This window comes from Drosophila bipectinata, chromosome 2L (assembly GCF_030179905.1).
Source record: "Drosophila bipectinata strain 14024-0381.07 chromosome 2L, DbipHiC1v2, whole genome shotgun sequence".
Taxonomy (NCBI): domain Eukaryota; kingdom Metazoa; phylum Arthropoda; class Insecta; order Diptera; family Drosophilidae; genus Drosophila; species Drosophila bipectinata.
In genome coordinates, this window is record NC_091736.1 from 13,393,896 (window position 1) to 13,413,626 (window position 19,731).

General features: G+C 44.1%; 8 protein-coding genes across 8 annotated transcripts; 5 read left to right on the forward strand and 3 right to left on the reverse strand.

Annotated features, from left to right (window-relative positions):
• The first annotated feature begins 2,310 nt into the window (after positions 1–2,310).
• LOC108125505 (cholecystokinin receptor type A) lies at positions 2,311–7,647 on the forward strand. The gene is made up of 5 exons (XM_017241723.3): positions 2,311–2,480; positions 5,539–6,154; positions 6,213–6,886; positions 6,952–7,205; positions 7,268–7,647. Exons 2-5 carry the CDS (start codon positions 5,672–5,674, stop codon positions 7,519–7,521), a joined length of 1,665 nt encoding a protein of 554 aa, XP_017097212.2. The 5' UTR covers positions 2,311–2,480; positions 5,539–5,671; the 3' UTR covers positions 7,522–7,647.
• A 1,258-nt stretch (positions 7,648–8,905) lies between these two features.
• LOC108125512 (uncharacterized) lies at positions 8,906–9,389 on the forward strand. Its single transcript, XM_017241732.3, has 2 exons — positions 8,906–9,115; positions 9,173–9,389. Exons 1-2 carry the CDS (start codon positions 9,045–9,047, stop codon positions 9,330–9,332), a joined length of 231 nt encoding a protein of 76 aa, XP_017097221.2. The 5' UTR covers positions 8,906–9,044; the 3' UTR covers positions 9,333–9,389.
• Positions 9,390–9,393: 4 nt separating this feature from the next.
• ND-51 (NADH dehydrogenase (ubiquinone) 51 kDa subunit) lies at positions 9,394–11,306 on the reverse strand. Its single transcript, XM_017241731.3, has 4 exons — positions 11,183–11,306; positions 10,624–10,980; positions 9,733–10,567; positions 9,394–9,668 (listed from the first exon to the last, which is right to left on the reverse strand). Exons 1-4 carry the CDS (start codon positions 11,226–11,228, stop codon positions 9,473–9,475), a joined length of 1,434 nt encoding a protein of 477 aa, XP_017097220.1. The 5' UTR covers positions 11,229–11,306; the 3' UTR covers positions 9,394–9,472.
• A 313-nt stretch (positions 11,307–11,619) lies between these two features.
• LOC108125514 (E3 ubiquitin-protein ligase PPP1R11) lies at positions 11,620–12,342 on the forward strand. Its single transcript, XM_017241734.3, has 2 exons — positions 11,620–11,899; positions 11,965–12,342. Exons 1-2 carry the CDS (start codon positions 11,707–11,709, stop codon positions 12,249–12,251), a joined length of 480 nt encoding a protein of 159 aa, XP_017097223.2. The 5' UTR covers positions 11,620–11,706; the 3' UTR covers positions 12,252–12,342.
• Fbw5 (F-box and WD repeat domain containing 5) lies at positions 12,245–14,675 on the reverse strand. The gene is made up of 3 exons (XM_017241733.3): positions 14,036–14,675; positions 12,556–13,980; positions 12,245–12,497 (listed from the first exon to the last, which is right to left on the reverse strand). The coding sequence occupies exons 1-3, from the start codon at positions 14,510–14,512 to the stop codon at positions 12,414–12,416; spliced, it is 1,986 nt and encodes a 661-aa protein (XP_017097222.2). The 5' UTR covers positions 14,513–14,675; the 3' UTR covers positions 12,245–12,413.
• Positions 14,676–14,831: 156 nt separating this feature from the next.
• Positions 14,832–16,351, forward strand: LOC108125536 (uncharacterized). The gene is made up of 3 exons (XM_070277082.1): positions 14,832–15,046; positions 15,099–15,952; positions 16,011–16,351. The coding sequence occupies exons 2-3, from the start codon at positions 15,228–15,230 to the stop codon at positions 16,291–16,293; spliced, it is 1,008 nt and encodes a 335-aa protein (XP_070133183.1). The 5' UTR covers positions 14,832–15,046; positions 15,099–15,227; the 3' UTR covers positions 16,294–16,351.
• Positions 16,352–16,367: 16 nt separating this feature from the next.
• Positions 16,368–18,391, forward strand: LOC108125535 (uncharacterized). Its single transcript, XM_017241757.3, has one exon. The coding sequence runs from the start codon at positions 16,468–16,470 to the stop codon at positions 18,385–18,387; it is 1,920 nt and encodes a 639-aa protein (XP_017097246.3). The 5' UTR covers positions 16,368–16,467; the 3' UTR covers positions 18,388–18,391.
• Positions 18,392–18,405: 14 nt separating this feature from the next.
• LOC108125295 (farnesol dehydrogenase) lies at positions 18,406–19,392 on the reverse strand. The gene is made up of 2 exons (XM_017241424.3): positions 18,572–19,392; positions 18,406–18,511 (listed from the first exon to the last, which is right to left on the reverse strand). The coding sequence occupies exons 1-2, from the start codon at positions 19,283–19,285 to the stop codon at positions 18,470–18,472; spliced, it is 756 nt and encodes a 251-aa protein (XP_017096913.1). The 5' UTR covers positions 19,286–19,392; the 3' UTR covers positions 18,406–18,469.
• Positions 19,393–19,731: the final 339 nt, after the last annotated feature.

The window sequence follows — 19,731 nt, forward strand, 5'->3', positions numbered from 1 at the left end:
GAGAAAAAAATTAAAGCCTACAAGTATGCAATGCTTTTTTTTCGGATAAAGTTTTCCAACACTCAAAACGGAAACTATCTTTCAATACAAAAATATATTATTAGTCCTTTAAAAGCGGGGCTCTACCGTACCCTAACTATTCCTGGGCTGTCCTGATTCGTCCATTGTCCTAGTCTCCTGGCTGATGACGGAAAGCGAAAGTTAGGGGGCGGAAAGCTTACGCCAAAGGCTCGATTCGCTCTCTTCGATGACGACTTTTGACTCCGGATTCAGGACCTGCTATTCAACCACAAAAGCTCTACAACTCAGAGAGTTAGAGTCCAGGGTCCTTCGTTCGGGTCCTTGCGAACATGTTGTCCAGGACAAGGATGGAAAGTCGGATCTCTCTCTCGCACCCTGCTACATTATACCACTAACCATACAGCATATAGACAACCCATTTCATACAACGAAAATGGACGCAAAAATTTCTTGCGACAGGCCCCAGCAGGCCCCAGAGCGGATTTCTTACGCTCTCATACGCTCATGGTTCGTTCATCTTACGCTCATTCTCTCATTAAATGTTTTCTGTTTCTCAGTCTCTAAACGGAGCGCGATGAAGAAGGTTGGCCTGCGCTTGGTTGATCTTCGTATGTATGCGTGTCACACATTCACATACATGGGTGTATGTGTTCGTGCGATTTCGTTTCGAAGCCAGCGCACAAAATTTTGATTTTTCTTACTTTTCAGGCTTGCTACCCTAACAAAATTCGGGTATTCGTTATTTGATGAAATGACGAAAGAAATTATATTATTTTTTATATTCTATTTTTTATTATTTCAGCATACATTTTTAATTTATTTACGAATAAGATTAAGTGTTAGTAGTAAAATATTTTCTGTATATATATTTTTACGAATCATTAAAATCAATATACTGAGAAAGTGTCAGAGTATATTTCAGTCGGAGTCACTTAAAACGCCGATTGCTTTTAAGTTTTTGTTGTTTTGCAAGAGGCTTGTGCATGCCTACTCTAACGATGGAATGATTTTTAGGGGAGGGTGAAGAACCGAAAACAGCTCATGGACTTGTTTACCTTTTTTGTTTACAATTTTTCAGGCACTTGTTATTATTTTGGGTTATTGTGAGATTTAATTAAATTATTGTCGTTAATTTAATAATTTCCTTATATATTTTGGAACTTTAAAAAGTCGCCGCTCGAATTTGTTTAAGTGACTCCGACCGAAATATACTCTGACATATTCTCAGTATATTGATTTTTAATGATTCGTAAAAATATATATACAGAAAACATTTTACTACTAACACTCAATCTTATTCCTAAATAAATTAAAAATGTATGCTGAAATAATAAAAAATAGAATATAAAAAATAATATAATTTCTTTCGTCATTTCATCAAATAACGAATACCCGAATTTTGTTAGGGTAGCAAGCCTGAAAAGTAAGAAAAATCAAAATTTTGTGCGCTGGCTTCGAAACGAAATCGCACGCACACATACACCCATGTATGTGAATGTGTGACACGCATACATACGAAGATCAACCAAGCGCAGGCCAACCTTCTTCATCGCGCTCCGTTTAGAGACTGAGAAACAGAAAACATTTAATGAGAGAATGAGCGTAAGATGAACGAACCATGAGCGTATGAGAGCGTAAGAAATCCGCTCTGGGGCCTGCTGGGGCCTGTCGCAAGAAATTTTTGCGTCCATTTTCGTTGTATGAAATGGGTTGTCTATATGCTGTATGGTTAGTGATTATACGCAACATGTCCTGTCGAATGAGAGGGAAATAGGAGATCCTATAGCCACCTCACGTTCGGGCACAACTGAAACCTCATCGACAGGACGAGTATGTTGAGAGCGAACCGAAGGACGAAACTCAGGCACGAACCATTAAAACACTTGAAAAAAAAACAGAGACCCATAGAGCCATAGAGTTGGTCAAAAAGGACATCGGTTCTTGCTGTTATTTTCAAACGCGCGCTCAACGAAGAAGCATCTAATACACGGAAATCCGGTTCTGTCGAGCAATGTGCGCCGCTGAGGAACCGTTTCTGCACGCCGCGCTTTGAGTTTCGTTTTACCTTTTTTTCGCTCTCCCCCCACCCCCCGACACCGACACCCACACACACACACACACACACACCCACACTTACCCCAAAACGGGCGCACAAAGTAACAATATCAACAGAATATTTCGAAGATGGCGACTTACCGAGTTTTTTAATGAAATTTTACAAAGCACAAAACACCTGAATCACGTATCATATTTGCTAAAAGTGTATTTAATAAATTTGAGAAGAAAAAATCCAATCGGCGGGCGCAGCAAAACAAATAGAATCTAACTGTAAATTACAGTGCCTTTACAAAAAAAAACAAGCAACAGAAGCAGCCAATCACAACAACAACAAAATAGCATCTGAAACAGAATCCCAGAATCAGAGCCACCAACAAAATCTATAGTCGACTGACTACACGGTAGGTTATTACGTATACGACATGGTGTAGCTCCTTGCTGTCAGTATGTGTGTGTGTGTGTGTGTTTGATGCCGCACTAATTGGTATGCAACATTATTTTTTTGCCTTTGTCATGCCACGCATTTTTATGGTTTGTAATTATGGTGTCGTTTTTTAACACGGCCATGTGATGAGCCATTTTCAGGTTTTTTTTTTTGGGGGATTTAGGTTTATATAGTACGCATACCTACCCATTTTCCCGCCCACATAATAGTTAGTTGGCTGAAATGAATTAATGAGAGGGCCCTTCATAAAATCCATTCTTTTGGCTTTGAATTAGTCGGAAAAAAGAGGCCATAAATATAAAAAAAATAATTAATTCTTTTTAGCGCGCCCATCTGCCAAATACAAAGCATGTTTGCCTGCCATTGTGGCAGTCACGAAGAAGCCAACGGACAAGAAGTCTGGACCTGGCCAGTCCTCCCCCTCCTCCCCCTCCAGTTACTGCTCATAATATGAGTATAAAAGCTGCCAAAATCAATAAAGACAGACAAAAAGCAAACGGGCGAGCTAAAGTTAAAGGAAAGTCACATGCGAAAGTACCAGAATCTTGTGAAGAATATAACTAGGATAGTACTTTTCATTTCAGTTTCTGGTTGTAGATCTATCAACCTTATTAACTCACCTGTGGCGGACACTTTTCATACTTATAGCGTGTAGCATGGCCCGGGGCATGAGGCACATCTCTCGCTCTTTTTCTCGTTTTAGCTCATTGGCCGCCACGGTTGGGGTTCTTGGGGCGCCTCTCTTCCATCTCTTAGCTTGGCTTTTGTCACCTTTTGTGCTTGTTGCTGACGTTTGAATGACGCAAATTAATACATACACACTTTATTTTCAATTATATTTTCAATACAATCAAATTTTGTCATGGATGATTTGGATTTGGGCTAAAAGGAGCTAAAAGGACTAACAGGATAATGATGGTTTTTGGGGGATTTATCTGGAAGATTAAGCTATTTAGGGAGAAATATTAAAAGTTAAAGGTTTTCGAGGAATATTTTAATAATTAATAAAACATTAGGGAATAGTATTTATAGCTAACACTTCTCTAAGATATAGAATAACTTACATTAATGGATAATTTTTGGATATATGGATAGTAATAACTATGGGATTATTATTATGTTATTTTTTAGGGCACCTTATCATTTAAAATAATGAAAGACAAAATGTTAGTATCTGTTCCATTTTTTCAAGTTTAGGAGAACTTTCATATATCTTATACCAATAAATAGAGTTTAAAGATCAATAAAATCTAAAAAAAAAAAGAAAATCTATAAAAATAAGATATTTTTAACACCTTTACAGTGCGCTTTCATCCTAAAAAAACACTAAAGTAAAAACTAACATACCATTTCCAAGCTAATCTGCTACAATTTTGCTAAAATAATCTCAAGAAAGGATTGTCAGAACAATCCTTAAGAAAATACAACCTCACTTCCTATTTTATTACCACGAAACATCAAAATAATGAGAATTCCGCAAGGCAGTTCAACAGGTTATTGGCATTGTAAGCAAATAAGAAAAAGTACGCACATTGTACACACACATGCCGAGGCACCTGTTTAGTCTGAGGGGGGGGATGCATTAATGAAAACAAAAATAGTCTGGGCTTCCTTTCTTTGGCTGTGGCGGCTCGCAAGACCAAGGACTAGCTGGCAAAGTGACAGGAGCAGCTTGGGCCCCCAACAACCACCCATCCTTGCATAGAAGACTCTGGCTCATCCAAACACATGTGGGGGTAGCACACTGTGTCGGCCACGATTAAATTAACGCAAATTAAGCAAACGTCTGTCACATCATCAGCCGCAATGAGCAGAGGAGAAACCACAGCAAAAGGCAAAAGCGTTGACATCGCACAACCAACCCACCCACCCACACACAGGCACTGCGCAGGACAATGGCGGCTGGGAGTCGGCAGCCTCTTGTATCCCTGACCCTGCCTCTGTCCCTGCCCCTGCCCCGTCCCGCCTCGGCTCCTGCATTCATTCGCAAAATAAAACTGATACACAGCATCGTAAAGGCTGACGCAAGCCGCTGATGCCAGCGACAGGCTCTCCATCTCCCGATATCCATCGGATGCCTCCCCCTACCCATACCAGCATCCGCTGCTCAGACCCAAACAAAAGGCAAACTAAGGGATTGGGAGGGGGAGGTGCCATTGCTCATACGTAGATGCATCAGAAAGGATTTTTGAAGCAGGGTGACTCATTATCCCCACAAGGTCAAATCCACCGAAAATATAGTGAAATGTTGTGGGCTGAATAAAACTATCCTTTCATATATCCTTTTTTTTGGGTCACCCGACCTGTATAGGGGTCTTAACCATCTTAAAAGTAGGACAATTTTTAAGGGAAATATTTTAAAATAAACTCATAAACATCTGAATACCATAGATATTTCTAAAAGCTAAAAAAAAGGTCTTAGAACATCATTAAAAATATATCGTTTGCCTTCCTGAAAGGACTATGGATCCATCTAAGCCCTTTTTTCCAAATTAAAGATAGTTCCCTCGTAGTATGTCCTATTGAAGTTCAGAAAATCACCTTTTAGAGGTAGGACCCATAGAGGATGGTCACATGGAGACCCAAAAGCTCACCCGGCGGTAGTTTGTCGAGGGCGAAAAGTGCAAGGCTACGTTGCCATTCATTTGGAATCCGGCGACAGAAAATAAGGGGCACCAAAGAGGTAGAGGTTGTGGGAGGATGTGACATCCTATGGCGGAATGCGGAAGGAAGCGAAGCACTAATCTCTAAGTGGGCCTTGTTCCCATTCGGTCTCGTGCTCTTATTGCATAAGTGTCAGTGTCAGCGGTCGAGGTGAAGAGGAGCATGTTTAGAGGACGAGATGCCCACTTCCGTGGGAGGACGAATGTGAGTGCGATTGCCAGTGTGTGCTGGGTGGTACAAATTTGGCAAACAGTGTCTGGGGGGGCAGGAGATAAGGTCTCTGGCTCTGCCGGAGAATAGCAAACTGATGACGATGATGGCATTTTGTTACCATTTTACCTTTTCATTAGGCGCCACATGGCAGCACCTTTAGTATGAAATGAGGCGACCAAACAAACGCATCGCCAGCGAATCCCGCCACACCGAACACAAAGCACGGACCAGACCACGGCAGGCCATTAGTCCGGAATCAGTGACGAAAGAATGAGCAGCATTAATCTGCAGCAATGGTGGGAGAACTCTTACCGGCGCCAACACTTGGACACCAGTCATGACCTCGACTCCGCGGAGCTTCACTACTCAACGCTCGATTATAACCAGCTCTCCACGGACCACGATGGCTCTCCGGCCGACCTCGACTACGGCAACTTTAGTATAGGCAATCCCTACGATCTGGATGCAGCCAATGGTGACCCCGATCACGCCATCTCCTCGCTGACGCTGCTTCTCCTCGCGATTAGCTATGGCCTGGTGGTCTTTGGCGGCGTCGTCGGCAACTCCACGCTGGTCCTCACCCTGTGCTCGGCCTCGTCGGTTCGTCTGCGGAATCCTCTACTGCTGGCCGTCTGCATAGCCGATCTTCTGGTCACGGGTATCTCTGCTCCCGTCACTCTCCTTAATCTTGCAATGAACCGCAGGACGCGATCGCTGCCACTGGTGCTTTGTAAACTTATACACTATATTCAGGTAGGTCCTGTGACCCATATCCTGGACTAAGGTTTCTCTCAACTAAATCCCTTTCCAGGTAATGCCTGTAGCGGCCAGTACCATTTCGTTTTTCATGCTTTCCCTGGACCGCTACGCCACCGTTAAGCATCCCCGCCTGGCGCAACTGCGTCAGCGACGCTACCTCCACGTATCCTTGGCCCTCCTGTCCTGGCTGGCGTCGGCCACCATTAGTACACCGTTTTTGTTCGCCTACAAGATAATCGCCAAGTCGGTGACGGTCAAGGGTGGCAGCCGGGGAGCCAACACCACTCCGAATCCGGTCAGCATCAGTTGCACCTCCGACTTGAGTGCCAACTCCATGTTCATGTTCATCATCTTCCATACGATCGCTGTCTTCGTGCTTCCGGGATTGGGAGTGTTACTCAACCACTGTGGGGTGCGCCGCAAGCTCTGCGCCCTGTCGCTGACGGCTCGGGCGGCCCACGGCGAGCTGCCGCTGCCCATCCCCATCCTGCGCCGCCAGACGCATATGGTAATCGTAACTGGCTGCCCCAATGCTCAGCAGGAGGCTTGCGGAGGCGCCACCACGGCGGACGGAACGTCGAACGGTAATGGTAACGGCGGGGGTACTGGAGGGGATTCCATGGCCGTGAGTCCTGGTGACATCCAACTGCATGCCCTCCAGCCTCGCATGCCGGGAATGGCTCTTGAACCGGGTTCCTATCGCTCCAGCAATCCCATATCACCCAGGTACTTCTAGGAATAGTTTCTTCGTTTGTTTCTCATTTTAAACTTTGACCTTTTGATATCTCCAGGGCCATGAGGGAGATTCGGGCCCACTCGCAGCGCCAGCGCATCCATCGCTCGGGGAGGGGTCCTGCCACGCCGGGAATCCCGCTGCCCCAGACCTCGACGCTGCGATCCCGCCGGCATCTGGCCAATATGTTAATCGCATCCGCCGTAATCTTCATTGCCTGCTGGGCGCCGCATGTCTTCTGTATCTTCTACACGAATTTCGGCTACAAACAGCACTGCAGCCAGACCTCTGTCTACTTCAGCCTTCTGCTTGGTGAGTCCATCTTTTTAGGAGGTAATCCTACTGTTACTATAGCCCTTGGGATGCACTTGCAGGCTACTTTTATTCGGCCATTAGTCCGGTGATATACTGGGCGCTAAACCACAACTCGCTTCGACAATCGCCCTGCGCCCCCATCATCCGGCTGCGCTCCATGCAAAATTTTCTAAGGTCGCGCTTCCGGACGCACACAGCCCCGCCGCCACCGTCATCCACCAACGAGGCGGCCCTTGGGGCGTTCAACCCCAAGCTGATCAAGCTGACACCGAAACAGTATAGAGCTCAGGCCTCTTCGCATTATCTCTACTAGTTGTGATACTAAACTAAACTTGATATACATATTGTATAGACACATAAAAGCATATAATATATATATATATATTTTTTACTTACGCCCTCCTGAAGTCCCCCTCGAATCCCCAAAATGCCTCCAAACCCCCTATCTATGTAGATGATGTTTTTCAAAAGCTCTAAGCAACTACTATAGTTCGCGAATCATTTTCATAGCAGTGTGTTATAGTTGAAGCCTTTTTAAACTGAAACGCTAAAAAAATATTGTGCCCCTGAAGCTATGCAACTCCTGCCTAAGATGAGCAAAAACGTTAACGAAAAAATAAAATAAAAAACAAGAACAAAAAAAATATTTAAAAAAAAAAGAAAATACATAAGTAAATAGAGAACTCTACTAGTGACTTCTTCGAAATGTTGTTTAGTCTTTTAAGCTGAAATATTGTACTATGTTCCTTCTCATAGATAAGCAATAAGTAAACGCTTTAAGCCAAGTCAAAACCAAAATCGAAACCAAAACGAATCAAACTAAACAAAATCTAAAACTTTTAACCAACTAAAAAACCTAAACTCGAATACATACCTAATAAAAAACAAGCATATATACTAAATTTATACATACAACTACATATACATATAAAACAAACAAAAAAAAAATTAACAAAAAAAAAATAATATGTGTGGAAATGGTTTAAAAAAACAAAAACAAACATAGTATTGTAAACGTATTTATACGAAACTTAATTCTTTATACACTTTTCTAGTCATTTTTAATATTGTTCAGTAAACTGAACCTCCTGTGTAGTGTTATTCAAAGGAATACATTAGTGTTTCAGATCCAGAAGATCAGACTCAGGAGCGGGTTTCATTGTCTATCTGGGAACTCTTCTAGGAATTTCGACTTTTTTTATTTTATTTTAAATCTGTCTGAATAACTCATCCACCTAGTGGTTAACTACTATTTTATATAGATTTTTGTTTCATTAAAACCATCTGAAATTGTTTAATCTTTAAATCTAAATAAATATTATTTTGTACTTTAACTAAAATTTCATCGAAAAAAAGACAACCTATAAATAAACTGCATACCAATAGTCATTGTTTTACTACAAAAATTGCATTTTGAATTTATATTTATGGATATAATTAGGAGGTTTTGAAACTATTTTATATAATTTTTTTTTATAGCTGAAGGTTTTGTTACAAAATCATTGAATCATCAGTGACACGTAGCACACCTCATAATTATGAATAATAATCGTCGAGTAATAATTAAGAATTAAAATTGCTTTATCATGGCGGCATTCTGGATGGAATTGGCATTTTCTATTAAAAAGTTTTAGCCAAACCGAGGTGCATTAATAATTCATTAAGACTTACTCGTAAAATGCTATTTAAATGAGAAAAAATTCCAGGTTTTGCTTAAAATTATCATCCAAATGTGGCCAATCTGAGAAGTATTCTTAACTAATAACTTTGTAGCATCGAAGCAGTCGAATATTGGACGTTATAGACACCGGATCGGACTTCTGAGCTAATTTTGAAATGCTTTTTAAAACAGTGATACTTTTTCTGATGGCATTTCTCTGTGTAGCCTCGATGGGCGAAGCTAAAGAGTAGGTTGATTCTTAAATTTAAATAAAACTTATCCTTATAGTTTATTTTTATAACAGATACCAATTTTTACCGGCGCGTTGCAAGGAGTTACCAGGAATTGAAAAGCAAATAGGTGGCCCATTGAGTCTTTGCAGTTTTCCACCAAGCTACCAGTCACCAGATTCCGAGGATATACAGGCTGTCATCAATCACATTAAAACCTTGAAATTAAATTAAAGGGCACTCCTGATACTTATAAATTCCACCGATTAAAAGTAACATTTAAAATATCTATGTTTGGAGAACATTACACTTTATTTGCTGCTAGCAGCGCTCGGGTAGAAGAAATCAATAAAATTAGCTATAACATTTGTATCTTAGTTGGAGGCCCGGTTCGCCTGCTGCGCATATTGTTGCATGCGTTTCTCGACCTCAGGTCGGAAGTGACGGATGAGGCCCTGAACTGGCCATGCAGCACCGTCACCTAAAGCGCAGATAGTGTGTCCCTCAATTTGCTTGGAGATCTCCCACAGCATATCGATCTCAGCGGGTTGAGCATCACCCTTGACAAATCTGCAACCCAAGACAAATGATTCAAATGATGGAAATATACAGGATACAGGAGGTTCGACCTTACCGAGTCATGATTTTGTTCATCCAGCCAATACCCTCGCGACAAGGAGTGCACTGGCCACAACTCTCGTGCTTGTAGAACGAAATGAGCCTCGCGATAGCCTTGATCACGTCCGTCGACTTATCCATGACAATGATAGCAGCAGTTCCCAGGGAGGTTTGCGCAGCAATTAAGCCGTCAAAGTCCATGATCACATCATCGCACACGTTCTTAGGTATGATGGGGGTGGAGGAGCCACCAGGAATAACACCCAGAAGGTTGTCCCAGCCTCCAGTAACGCCTCCGCAGTGGCGCTCGATGAGCTCCTTAAGCGGAATGGACATTTCCTCCTCCACAGTGCACGGCCTGTTCACATGGCCGGAAATGTTGAAAAGCTTGGTTCCAGAGTTACGGGTGCGGCCAAAGCTGGCGAACCAAGCACCACCGCGACGGCAAATACTAGGAGCTACAGCTACTGTCTCGACATTGGTCACTGTGGTGGGGCAACCGAAAACGCCCACATCAGCGGGGAATGGCGGCTTCAAGCGGGGCTTTCCCTGCTTACCCTCCAGGGACTCGATTAGAGCAGTCTCCTCGCCGCAAATGTAAGCGCCAGCTCCACGGTGCATGAAAACGTCGAAGTCGTATCCAGTTCCACAGGCGTTTTTGCCAATCAAACCAGCCTGGTAGGCTTCGGCGATGGCCAACTGCATGTTGGAAGCTTCGTTGTAGAACTCGCCGCGAATGTAAATGTAGGCGGCCTGGGCTCCCATGGCACGACCGGCAATCAGACAGCCTTCAACCAGCTTGTGAGGATCATGTCGCATAATCTCGCGATCCTTGCAGGTGCCAGGCTCACCTGTAATAGAATGAGAAGTAGATTAATCTGCTTTGTGAACGAGCCATCTTACTTACCTTCATCGGCGTTGACCACCAAGTACTTGGGGCGACCATCGCCGGGCTTGTTCATGAACGACCACTTCATTCCACTGGGAAAGCCAGCTCCTCCACGTCCGCGGAGACCCGACGTCTTGATCTCATTGATAATCCAGTCAGGGCCCTTCAGCACAATCTCTTTTGTCTTGTACCAGTCGCCGCGCTTCTGGGCTCCCTTTAGCCTCCAGTCGTGGCGACCATACAGGTTGGTGAAGATACGGTCCTCATCGGCCAGGGGACCAAACTTGGTCTTCGTCTGCGGCGGAGGAGTTCCTGGTGGTGGAGCCTGAGTGCTCTGTAGACGCTGCAGGTTTAGCCTCGCCGGCAAAGCCGCAACTGCAAAACACACGAGAAATCAATAAAATACGCAGTGAACCAACAAACGTTTGTTTTGCTTTACGCAAAAATTACATAATTTGATAGCAAGGAATTTAGAGATTTGACGATTTGGAGGCCTTGCCACAGCCCCAAATGGGCGAACCAGTAAAGAGGAAAAGCCTTTATATTGAGAGGGGGTGTGTATAACTCTATTATTTACCAATTTGCGGCGAAGCTAACAAATTAAATCGCACAATTGCTGCCATTTTCGAGTCAACTGGCTGACAGCTAAATTGTGACGTTTGTGCACGGCGTTGCCGGATCGAAATTCATTAGGGTTATTCAGAAGAATGTTAATTGCACAAAATCGTTAAAAAATTAAAATTGCAATATTAAAAATATACTTTCAAATATTTTAAGCAGGATAATCAAATTCATTGCTTATACCTATTTAAATTTATGAAAATCAAGAGCTTTTTTTATATACTTTTATTGTTGGCATTTATAATTATACGTATATTTTAATGAGTTAAATTTAACACCTTTTTAAAAATATTTTAAAATTAAATTGTAAAATTCTTAGTAGTAAACCGTCTTCTTTAAAATTCATTGATTTTCAATTCAAATTAAAATTTATACCAACGTTGCCAGACTGATTTGTAACCAAAACAAAAGAAAAAAATCAGCTGTCAGATAATTCCATACGTTCACACTTCTCATTACTTATTATTTACTTTATTGAAAATGGCCCAAAAACCTTCCACTGAGTCGTCTAATGGGACGACCACCGAAATAGTAGATGAAACTGATGCCACTAATGGCACCCGCACCACACCCACTCTACAGCTGCGCCTGGAACATCCTAGAGATGAACGCCGGGTGGTTTTTCACGACGGAGTCATTGACAACGAACACCTAAATCGCAAAAAGTCCAAATGTAACGACCACTTTTTAAGTTTCTTAAAAAACTTCCATGTGTAATTCATCCAACCTTCGTTTTAGGCTGCTGCATATACCGAAAGCCACTGGCATTCGGCGAGAGTTCTTCTGAGGACGATGAAGACTGCGAGCACTGTTTTGGCCATCCCGAGAAGCGGAAGAGGAACGCCAAGCACAACCATAGCCACGATCACGGGGACGGATCAACTCCTCAGAGTTTGCTGCCGGATGTGCCTTCTACGTCGACACAGGCCGCAGAAATCGCTCCACCTGCAGAGCCCGTTCCCACGCCCTCCAAGCCACAAGCCCCCAACCAAGGCAACGATTTGGAAAAGGCAGGAAATGTGTAGGGCTAACATAATTTTCAATATGTATAATTTAAAAACGTTAACAAATTCGAACCAACTATCTTTGAACACTAAACACCATAAAAAAAGATAATATCGTCGGGCAGTTATTCTAACTTGCGATAATTTAAGGCGAGAACAACCGGGTGGCAGGTTTCGGAGACCTCAGTTCTTGTGCTTGAGCTCAAAGGATTCGCTTACGTTCACTGGGATGTTGTACTCCTTTGCCTTGGCCCTAGAGCGCCAAACCTGTGGAAGAAATTAAAATATTAACAATAAAATATTATAATTCAGACTAAAAACTTACCTTAATAGTGTAGTCATCACTGGTGGTCACAAGCATTTCGGAGTCACGAGGATTAAATGCTACGCTATTAACTACATCCGAGTGCTTAAACTTTGCCAGGCTGATGCCGTAGTAGCGATCCCACAAGTAGGCATGATGGTCCTCAGCCCCGCTGGCCACATATTCTTCACAGACATCGAGAAAAATGAAGAAGCACTCTGTGCTGGGCGTGTAGGCCTTGTGAGCCCGTAGCATGTTTCCCACCCGTTTTAGGGTCATAAGGTCTATTACATGGATGTCGATCTCTTGTGCGATTGGCGGTGGTTCTAGTGGATTGGTAATAACGTAATCGTGCGGCCATGGACGTGTGTTAACATATAAGTATCGGTGATCTGGACTCAGCGCCATGCCAATTATGTGCCCGTGGAGATCTATCACCTTATCAACTTGGTCAAACCGATCCTTGACGGACTCATAGTCCCACCAGTCGGGATCGGTGCGGGGTGTCTGCTGTTGCTGCTGCTCTGCAGCCTTCTTGGCGGCTATCCTCTGCTTCAACGAGGGACCAGGATCTAGTTTTTTTGGGAAGTAAACGTTTCGAATGCGCTTAAAGCCGATCTGGTGAGGTGTAAAGGTCTTGGAGCCCGTCGAGAATATGAGATACTTGGGCATATTGCTCTCTAGTTCGTCATATTCCTCATGCACGTCCATCGATTCGTACTCCTCGTCATCTTCCTCTTCGTTGGCCTCGCTCGCTGGGGCCACCGCCTTTCTGTACTCATCCAGATAATGGATGGTGGCGTCTCCAGTTCGCTCCTTGGAACGTTGCTCGCTGATGTCAGGCAGGTTACTCTCCTCGGGTGTAGCACTTCTCGTCCTACGCAGGCTAGCTGCATGGGACAGTGGATTGCCACTTGCCAACGAGCTAGGTCCCGGATCATTTTTGGGTGGCGGAGCAGCAGTACTGGATGCAGCCTCCGCTGCTGCGGCTAACGGATCGTTGCTCTCTTCCAGCCATGGGCACCTAGCTATCATAATAGCCCTGACCGAACTGGCATTGCGGTTGTAGAATTTGTACATTTGACTCATTATCGGAACGTGTTCCGAGTCTATCTCTTGGTTCGCCTTATTAAGCCACAGAACCGAAGTACTCACCAAGTGGGCCAGCCAATGCAGGTCGCCGGAGATCAGATACTGGTCGCTAAACCAGGTGCCGAATATGTCATAGGGACGATTCACAACCCTACATCTAAGGTGTGACTCGGTCGCTCCCAAGTAGAACACCGCAATTTCCCCTGAAGTAGATTGCGGCGTCCCGAAATGCACTCCGGAGACAAGTAACAGGGTGTCGCTCTGGTTGAACTGGGAGTACTGGGAATACTTCCAGCTGAACTGTTTCATATTATGCGCATACCTCTCGGTGCATGGATGATTCGAGTTCCACACCTGTTAATTGAAATCTTCAAATGAGTCTTCCCATCAGGGAGCAAAGTACACTTACTATCACATATCCATCTTTGGAGCAGGTGGCGAACATCTCTCCGTTGTGGGCGAAGCTCACGTGAAGCACCTGATGTGTGTGTCCGTGGTTGGTCTCCATCGTTGGCTCCAAGCGCTGCGTCAGCACAAAGGGTATGTGTGTGGACAATCGCTGGTACTCATGACGCCAACTCTGAGCCCCCGGCTTCAGCTGAATGCTCGGAGAGGCTCTAAAGCGCTCCTGAAACTTCAGTCGCCACAGCAAGTCATCGTTGGCGACCTCGTTCCATCTGCGGCAACAGAGGCTCGCCTGCAGCAGATCAACTACAGACAGACGCTCGAAAATGTTAAGGAGCGTAGGTTCCGGCAAAGCCCACCAACCATATGTGTGGCTATCCGGATAACTTTCGCTTTCACATTCGGATTCGCTTTCCTCACCATTGGCTTGCACCGAGTTTATATCTTTCATGAGTCTGGCCTTTTTGAAGGTCACTTCCATTGAACTTTCGAGTCGGAGAAGTTTTCTTTAGTACAATTTTTGGTAGTAAATCAGTTGATACAAGATTGAGTGAGTTCGGTTGGGTAATTACAAGCAATTAACAAATTTTCGAAGGTAAACTAACTTTCTCCGTTACTGTTATTGTTTTCACAGATGCCCAACAGCTGATACAAGGGATATTCGATAGCAGGCTGACTGCCTATCGAAAAATGAAAGATTAGAACGATTATAAAGATTATAATTCGAATAATTAATACCCTGTGATGGTCTATCATTATGTTTTGTTTATTTAAGGGTCTTTTATCAAAGAAAAGAAAGGTTTTTTTTAATAAAGTTTAAAAATCCACAAATAAATTTTATCATATAATCAATATTAAGCCTGATATACACCGCTCATCGGGGGCACTGGGTATCACCAAGAAAACACATTTTGTTGTCACACAAAAGATAATGAAAGGTTACTAAAATTGTAACTTGGGGAATCCCGAAGAAGGTGAAGATGTCTGGAAGTTTGCGGCCTTGCATCCCAAGACAGTGCGTTGATCCGATGTACGAAGACATTCGCTAACCATATCCGTCTCCACAGCATTTGGCAGTTGTTACACCATGGCTCCCCACCCTGCCGGCTACCGTGTACAAAAACCCGGTGGTCATTGCGGCTGCTGTGAGGACACCGAGCGCTCCCTTCCGAAGCGAGGAGCAGCGTTTGGTCGGCATGGTGGTCGACCAATTGGTCAAGCGGAGCACTGTGCCTCGTGTTGAGTTCAAGAAGGTGATTGTGTCTTCCTCCTCCAAACTGCCGGTTGCTGAATGCGGGGCACGTCTAAACGCTGTTTCCAAAGAGCTGGGCCTCAAGACCGACGTTCTTGCTCTGCAGGATGATGTGTGCTCCATAAGAGGGGTGCAGATGACCTTGGAGAGCTTGCAATGCCAAGGCGACCAGTGCATTATAACGAGCGATATTCGAGGCCAGATTGTGCAGCCAAAACATGGGGTGCTGGCCAATGAAATGATGGAGGTCCAGCAACCTCCAAGGAAGCTAAAGAACAATCAGGAGACTTCAACGACCCTAGGAGCCGCTGCTTTGGCCTGGACCTCTCTGGAGAACGCCCAGCGACTGCAGCTTCAGCCCCTGGCAGTGGTTCGCGAGTTCTCGGTGGAGCAGGAAGCGGAGCTAGCAATATACCGATTGCATGACAGGGAACCCATCAAGCCAAGTGAAGTTTATAGTTGGAACCTGGTCACTGACGATAAGATGTCCCTTTCGGAGACCTTACTCCGGGATTTATACACCAACCGCCTTTGCACGCATGATTCAAAACAGATCACGGCCAGCCATCTCTTAACCCACCTGGTGCACTCCCTGCCTACAGGTGAGATAGGTTGTGTCTTTCTGGGAACGCCAGAGGGTCGTTCCTTGGGCATGACTCTTGAAAAAATGTGAGTTTCTAGTTAGCTTCTGTGACTTGTGTTTACTCATCCCAACTTAATATTTCAGAGCACCCAATATCCCCCAGGATGATGGCAGGCCTCTGCTAACATTGTACACCCGAGATCCTTGCCCATTGTGCGACGAGTTAGTTGACAGCTTGGAACAAAATTTCGCTGGCCAATACCGACTAGAGAAAGTTTACATCGATCGCAAGGAAAACGTGAGATACCTGCGCCTCTTCCGGCACGACATCCCGGTGCTCTTCTTTAACGGACAGTTCCTGTGTATGCACCGACTCAACAAGGAGGCAATGCGGGAGTCTTTAAAGGGTTTAAGACGAAATTATTGAAAAGCACTGGCTTTCTTTATGATTCCCAGGATATCTAAATCTATAAATTGTACATAGTATTTTTTTTTAAATTAAAAAGTTCAAAAGTCCTGTATTTTAGTCCTAATCCTACTATTCCCACTACTGGTTTAGTAGGCCTTCTGAAATCTGACGTGACAGGCTGCGGAATAACCGATGTTTATCAATAGAGAACACCCCATATATAGAGGATGGCTGAAAATATCCATTTGCCTATTTCTTGGCTACCTTTTTTATTTAAAAACCAACCGAGAGGAAGAGACACAAGCAGGAGAAAGGATCGAAAGTGTTATCAACTATGAAGGTGATTTTTTTGTCAATACATCGGGATGTCAAATACATTCCATGAAACCCTTTGTGGACTCTGCTGTGACCTATATGATGGAACCATTTGGCCCATTTTCCTGTCCAAAACTCCAGCTCATGAGGGCCGAGACCATAGATGGTAGAAACTACATAGTACGATCCATTCCAGACTCAGGGTACTTTCGAAACCTGGTTTTAAAGCAGAGGCATCTTTATTGCATGTATCGTGAATTTATTCGGGAAGACGATTTTGCCAACATATATATCTCATTAAAGTTTTTAAGACTAAAGAACCATTTCGAGCGCGTTGATATTGGATCTGGGGAACAGAACCTACGGATCTGGTGCTGGGTGGACTTTGGCAGGCTCATTTTTCACGACGTACTCTTTTTTGTGGCGCCTCCCGAACCCGAGTTGGAATCTAGTACACCTGCTCAATTGGAATCTAAACTGTCAGTCATGATCATGGGAGTAGACTCCATATCCCACATGCACTACCTTCGCTTCTTCCATCAAGTGGCCGACTTCATGGAGCGCCTGCCCCACACAGAGTTCTGGGGCTACCATCGTGTCGGGAAGAATACCTATCCCAACCTGATGCCGCTCTTAAGTGGCAATACAACCGACGACCTTGAGGCTGCTTGCTACAACAATTTTGAGAACTACGACACTTGTCATTTTTTGTGGGACGACTTCAAAGCTGCAGGATACTCAACCGCCTTCGCCGAGGACACCGATATGTACGCGTTGTTTACTTATCTGAAGAGTGGTTTCAAAAAGCAAATCACCGACTACTACTTTCGCTATATATTGCGAGAGTCAGAACTAAACTGTTTATATCGAACAACATTGGATTTTAGATGCACAGGAGGTCGATTTTATGAGAAGCAGTACTATGAGTTCATTTATAAGCTCTTGCCTCACATGCGACAACGGCCCTTCTTCTCGTTCTTGTGGAAGATGCAGGGCATTCATGACCATTTCAACTTTGCCAAGTTTGTGGACAAGGACTTTCTGGACATATTTCGGAAGATACAAGAGCAAGGCATCATGGAGCACACTCTGATCCTGTTTATGAGCGATCATGGCCTTAGAGTTGAGGGCTTTGCGCAAACATTTTTGGGCCAACGCGAGATGTCGCAGCCCCTCCTCATTGCGATTTATCCCGAATGGATGATGGAAAAGTATCCCCTGGCCATGCAAAATCTTCACAAAAATGCCCGAAGCTTGGTAACAACCTTTGACCTTCATGAGACCCTCAAAGACATACTCCACTTGGATCAAATCACCGATGAAAGTATCATAAACCGAACAAAAAACCTGCCAGAGACCCAAAGGGGGATCAGTCTCTTTTTACCGATCCCTGATGTCAGAACCTGCAGCATCGCCGGAATTCCGGAACACTACTGCCTTTGCGGGGAACTAACCATTATTTCAACTGAAAAAATGTCGGTCCAACTGGCTGCCAGGTTCGCAGTGACCAAAATCAACGAACTGATCAAGCCCTATCCCCAGTGTAAGCAGTTGCGCTTGAAGGAAGTCACCGACGCCTATGGAACATCCAAAAACGATATTTTACAGATTCTCGTCCGGTTCAGGACGGTACCTGGTAATGGATGCTTTGATGCCACAATACTTGAAACGACTCTGGGGCTATCCGGAGCAAGAAATCTGACTCTGGGCGGTCCGGTTACAAGAACCGACAAATATGGTCATCAATCTTTTTGTGTTCAGAACTTTCACATTGAAATGTATTGTTATTGCCTCTAACTATTTGATAGCTTTAATATTAAACTTTAAGATATTTTTTTAATTAAAAGAATAGATAGTTTATTTGATGTGGATTCAAATTCTAAAACATTTCACCCATTGGTTTGATAGTTATCTCGTGGATCTAAAAGGAAAAATACTTTTAAAACAAAGAAATTATTCAAAAACTTAATATTATTTTCACCTGAACATGAGGAGGAGTACGCAGGGCATATAGTACTGCATCAGCTATATTGGCTGGCTCTAGCCTAGCCATGTCCTTTACGTAAAAGTGTATCTCCTCCGGAAAGATGTTTGTGTTGACTGCTCCGGGACATATTCCAGTCACCCGGATATTTTTCGCGTGAAGCTGAAATTCCTGGCGATAGGTCTCCGTGATGGCTGTGATGGCGAACTTGGTGGCCGGGTAGATATTAAACGAGGGCAGTACATCTATAAAATTGAGGACCTGATGTCCAGCGATACTGTTTATGATCAGAACGTGGCCCTCGTTGCCCCTCCGCTTCATGTTGTTAAAGGCCTCCCGGGTGCACCAGATGACGCCCATTACATTGGTGTCGAGGACTTCCCGCAACTTTTGGGTGTTTCCCGGAGCTACCAGTTCCGTCTCGCGGGTAATCCCTGCGTTATTCAGCAACACGTCAGGACCCTCCAATTCCCGTTCGATCCAGTCAAACGAGCTGATCACCTGGTCCTCCTTGGAGACATCACATCGACGGGGTATGAAATTCGCCCTCAGATGTGCCGGTAGACTTTCTCTAAGTTCCTTGAGTTTTGCCTCCCGACGTGCTAGACCCACGACTCGCAGTCCTGCTCCTACCATGGCCCGGGCACAGGCGGCTCCAATGCCACCGCTGGCTCCGGTTACCACAGCGAGCTTGTTGTGCCACCGCTCCATGTTGTCCGGGTAATGAAAAGGTGATGCAAGCAGAAACCCGGCACTAGATACTGAAGAATAGTTAGAGGGCTTCAGTCTTCGTAATTTGGGTTAATAGGTGGTCAAGTGTATTGGTAGGTATTTACTTTTTATTGAAGTTTCCAACATTTTCTACACTGCAATTAAAGATGGAATAAATATGTTGACAAGGACATTTCATATATTAAGAATAATATTAAAATTACATCAATTGATATTCTGGAGCATCCCCTTCAAAGTTATACAAAATCGCATGTAGTCTCAATATGGTCCACAAAGATGGATATATCTTTTCCAATAACCATCCGATTCTTGAGGGGAATACCTTAAACGATTTGTACGGCGATTATCTTTCGATCTGCATCAAAATCTAGGAACAAATTATTTTTTAGATTTTTGGTCAAATTTTCTGGGGGATCCCCTTCAAA

Excerpts from the sequence above, each read along its gene's own strand:
- LOC108125505 (XM_017241723.3), top strand. The coding sequence starts at position 5,672 with ATGAGCAGCATTAATCTGCAGCAATGGTGGGAGAACTCTTACCGGCGC. Across the intron at positions 6,155-6,212 it reads AACTTATACACTATATTCAG|GTAATGCCTGTAGCGGCCAG; the intron begins GTAGGTCCTGTG and ends ATCCCTTTCCAG. Across the intron at positions 6,887-6,951 it reads AGCAATCCCATATCACCCAG|GGCCATGAGGGAGATTCGGG; the intron begins GTACTTCTAGGA and ends TGATATCTCCAG.
- LOC108125512 (XM_017241732.3), top strand. The coding sequence starts at position 9,045 with ATGCTTTTTAAAACAGTGATACTTTTTCTGATGGCATTTCTCTGTGTA. Across the intron at positions 9,116-9,172 it reads TCGATGGGCGAAGCTAAAGA|ATACCAATTTTTACCGGCGC; the intron begins GTAGGTTGATTC and ends TTTTTATAACAG.
- ND-51 (XM_017241731.3), bottom strand. The coding sequence starts at position 11,228 with ATGGCAGCAATTGTGCGATTTAATTTGTTAGCTTCGCCGCAAATTG. Across the intron at positions 10,981-11,182 it reads GTTAGCTTCGCCGCAAATTG|TTGCGGCTTTGCCGGCGAGG; the intron begins GTAAATAATAGA and ends TGTGTTTTGCAG. Across the intron at positions 10,568-10,623 it reads GGTGGTCAACGCCGATGAAG|GTGAGCCTGGCACCTGCAAG; the intron begins GTAAGTAAGATG and ends ATTCTATTACAG.
- LOC108125514 (XM_017241734.3), top strand. The coding sequence starts at position 11,707 with ATGGCCCAAAAACCTTCCACTGAGTCGTCTAATGGGACGACCACCGAA. Across the intron at positions 11,900-11,964 it reads AAATCGCAAAAAGTCCAAAT|GCTGCTGCATATACCGAAAG; the intron begins GTAACGACCACT and ends CCTTCGTTTTAG.
- Fbw5 (XM_017241733.3), bottom strand. The coding sequence starts at position 14,512 with ATGGAAGTGACCTTCAAAAAGGCCAGACTCATGAAAGATATAAACTCG. Across the intron at positions 13,981-14,035 it reads CCAAAGATGGATATGTGATA|GTGTGGAACTCGAATCATCC; the intron begins GTAAGTGTACTT and ends TTCAATTAACAG. Across the intron at positions 12,498-12,555 it reads GTGATGACTACACTATTAAG|GTTTGGCGCTCTAGGGCCAA; the intron begins GTAAGTTTTTAG and ends TTTCTTCCACAG.
- LOC108125536 (XM_070277082.1), top strand. The coding sequence starts at position 15,228 with ATGGTGGTCGACCAATTGGTCAAGCGGAGCACTGTGCCTCGTGTTGAG. Across the intron at positions 15,953-16,010 it reads GGCATGACTCTTGAAAAAAT|AGCACCCAATATCCCCCAGG; the intron begins GTGAGTTTCTAG and ends TTAATATTTCAG.
- LOC108125535 (XM_017241757.3), top strand. The coding sequence starts at position 16,468 with ATGTTTATCAATAGAGAACACCCCATATATAGAGGATGGCTGAAAATA.
- LOC108125295 (XM_017241424.3), bottom strand. The coding sequence starts at position 19,285 with ATGGAGCGGTGGCACAACAAGCTCGCTGTGGTAACCGGAGCCAGCGGT. Across the intron at positions 18,512-18,571 it reads GTACTCCTCCTCATGTTCAG|ATCCACGAGATAACTATCAA; the intron begins GTGAAAATAATA and ends TTTTCCTTTTAG.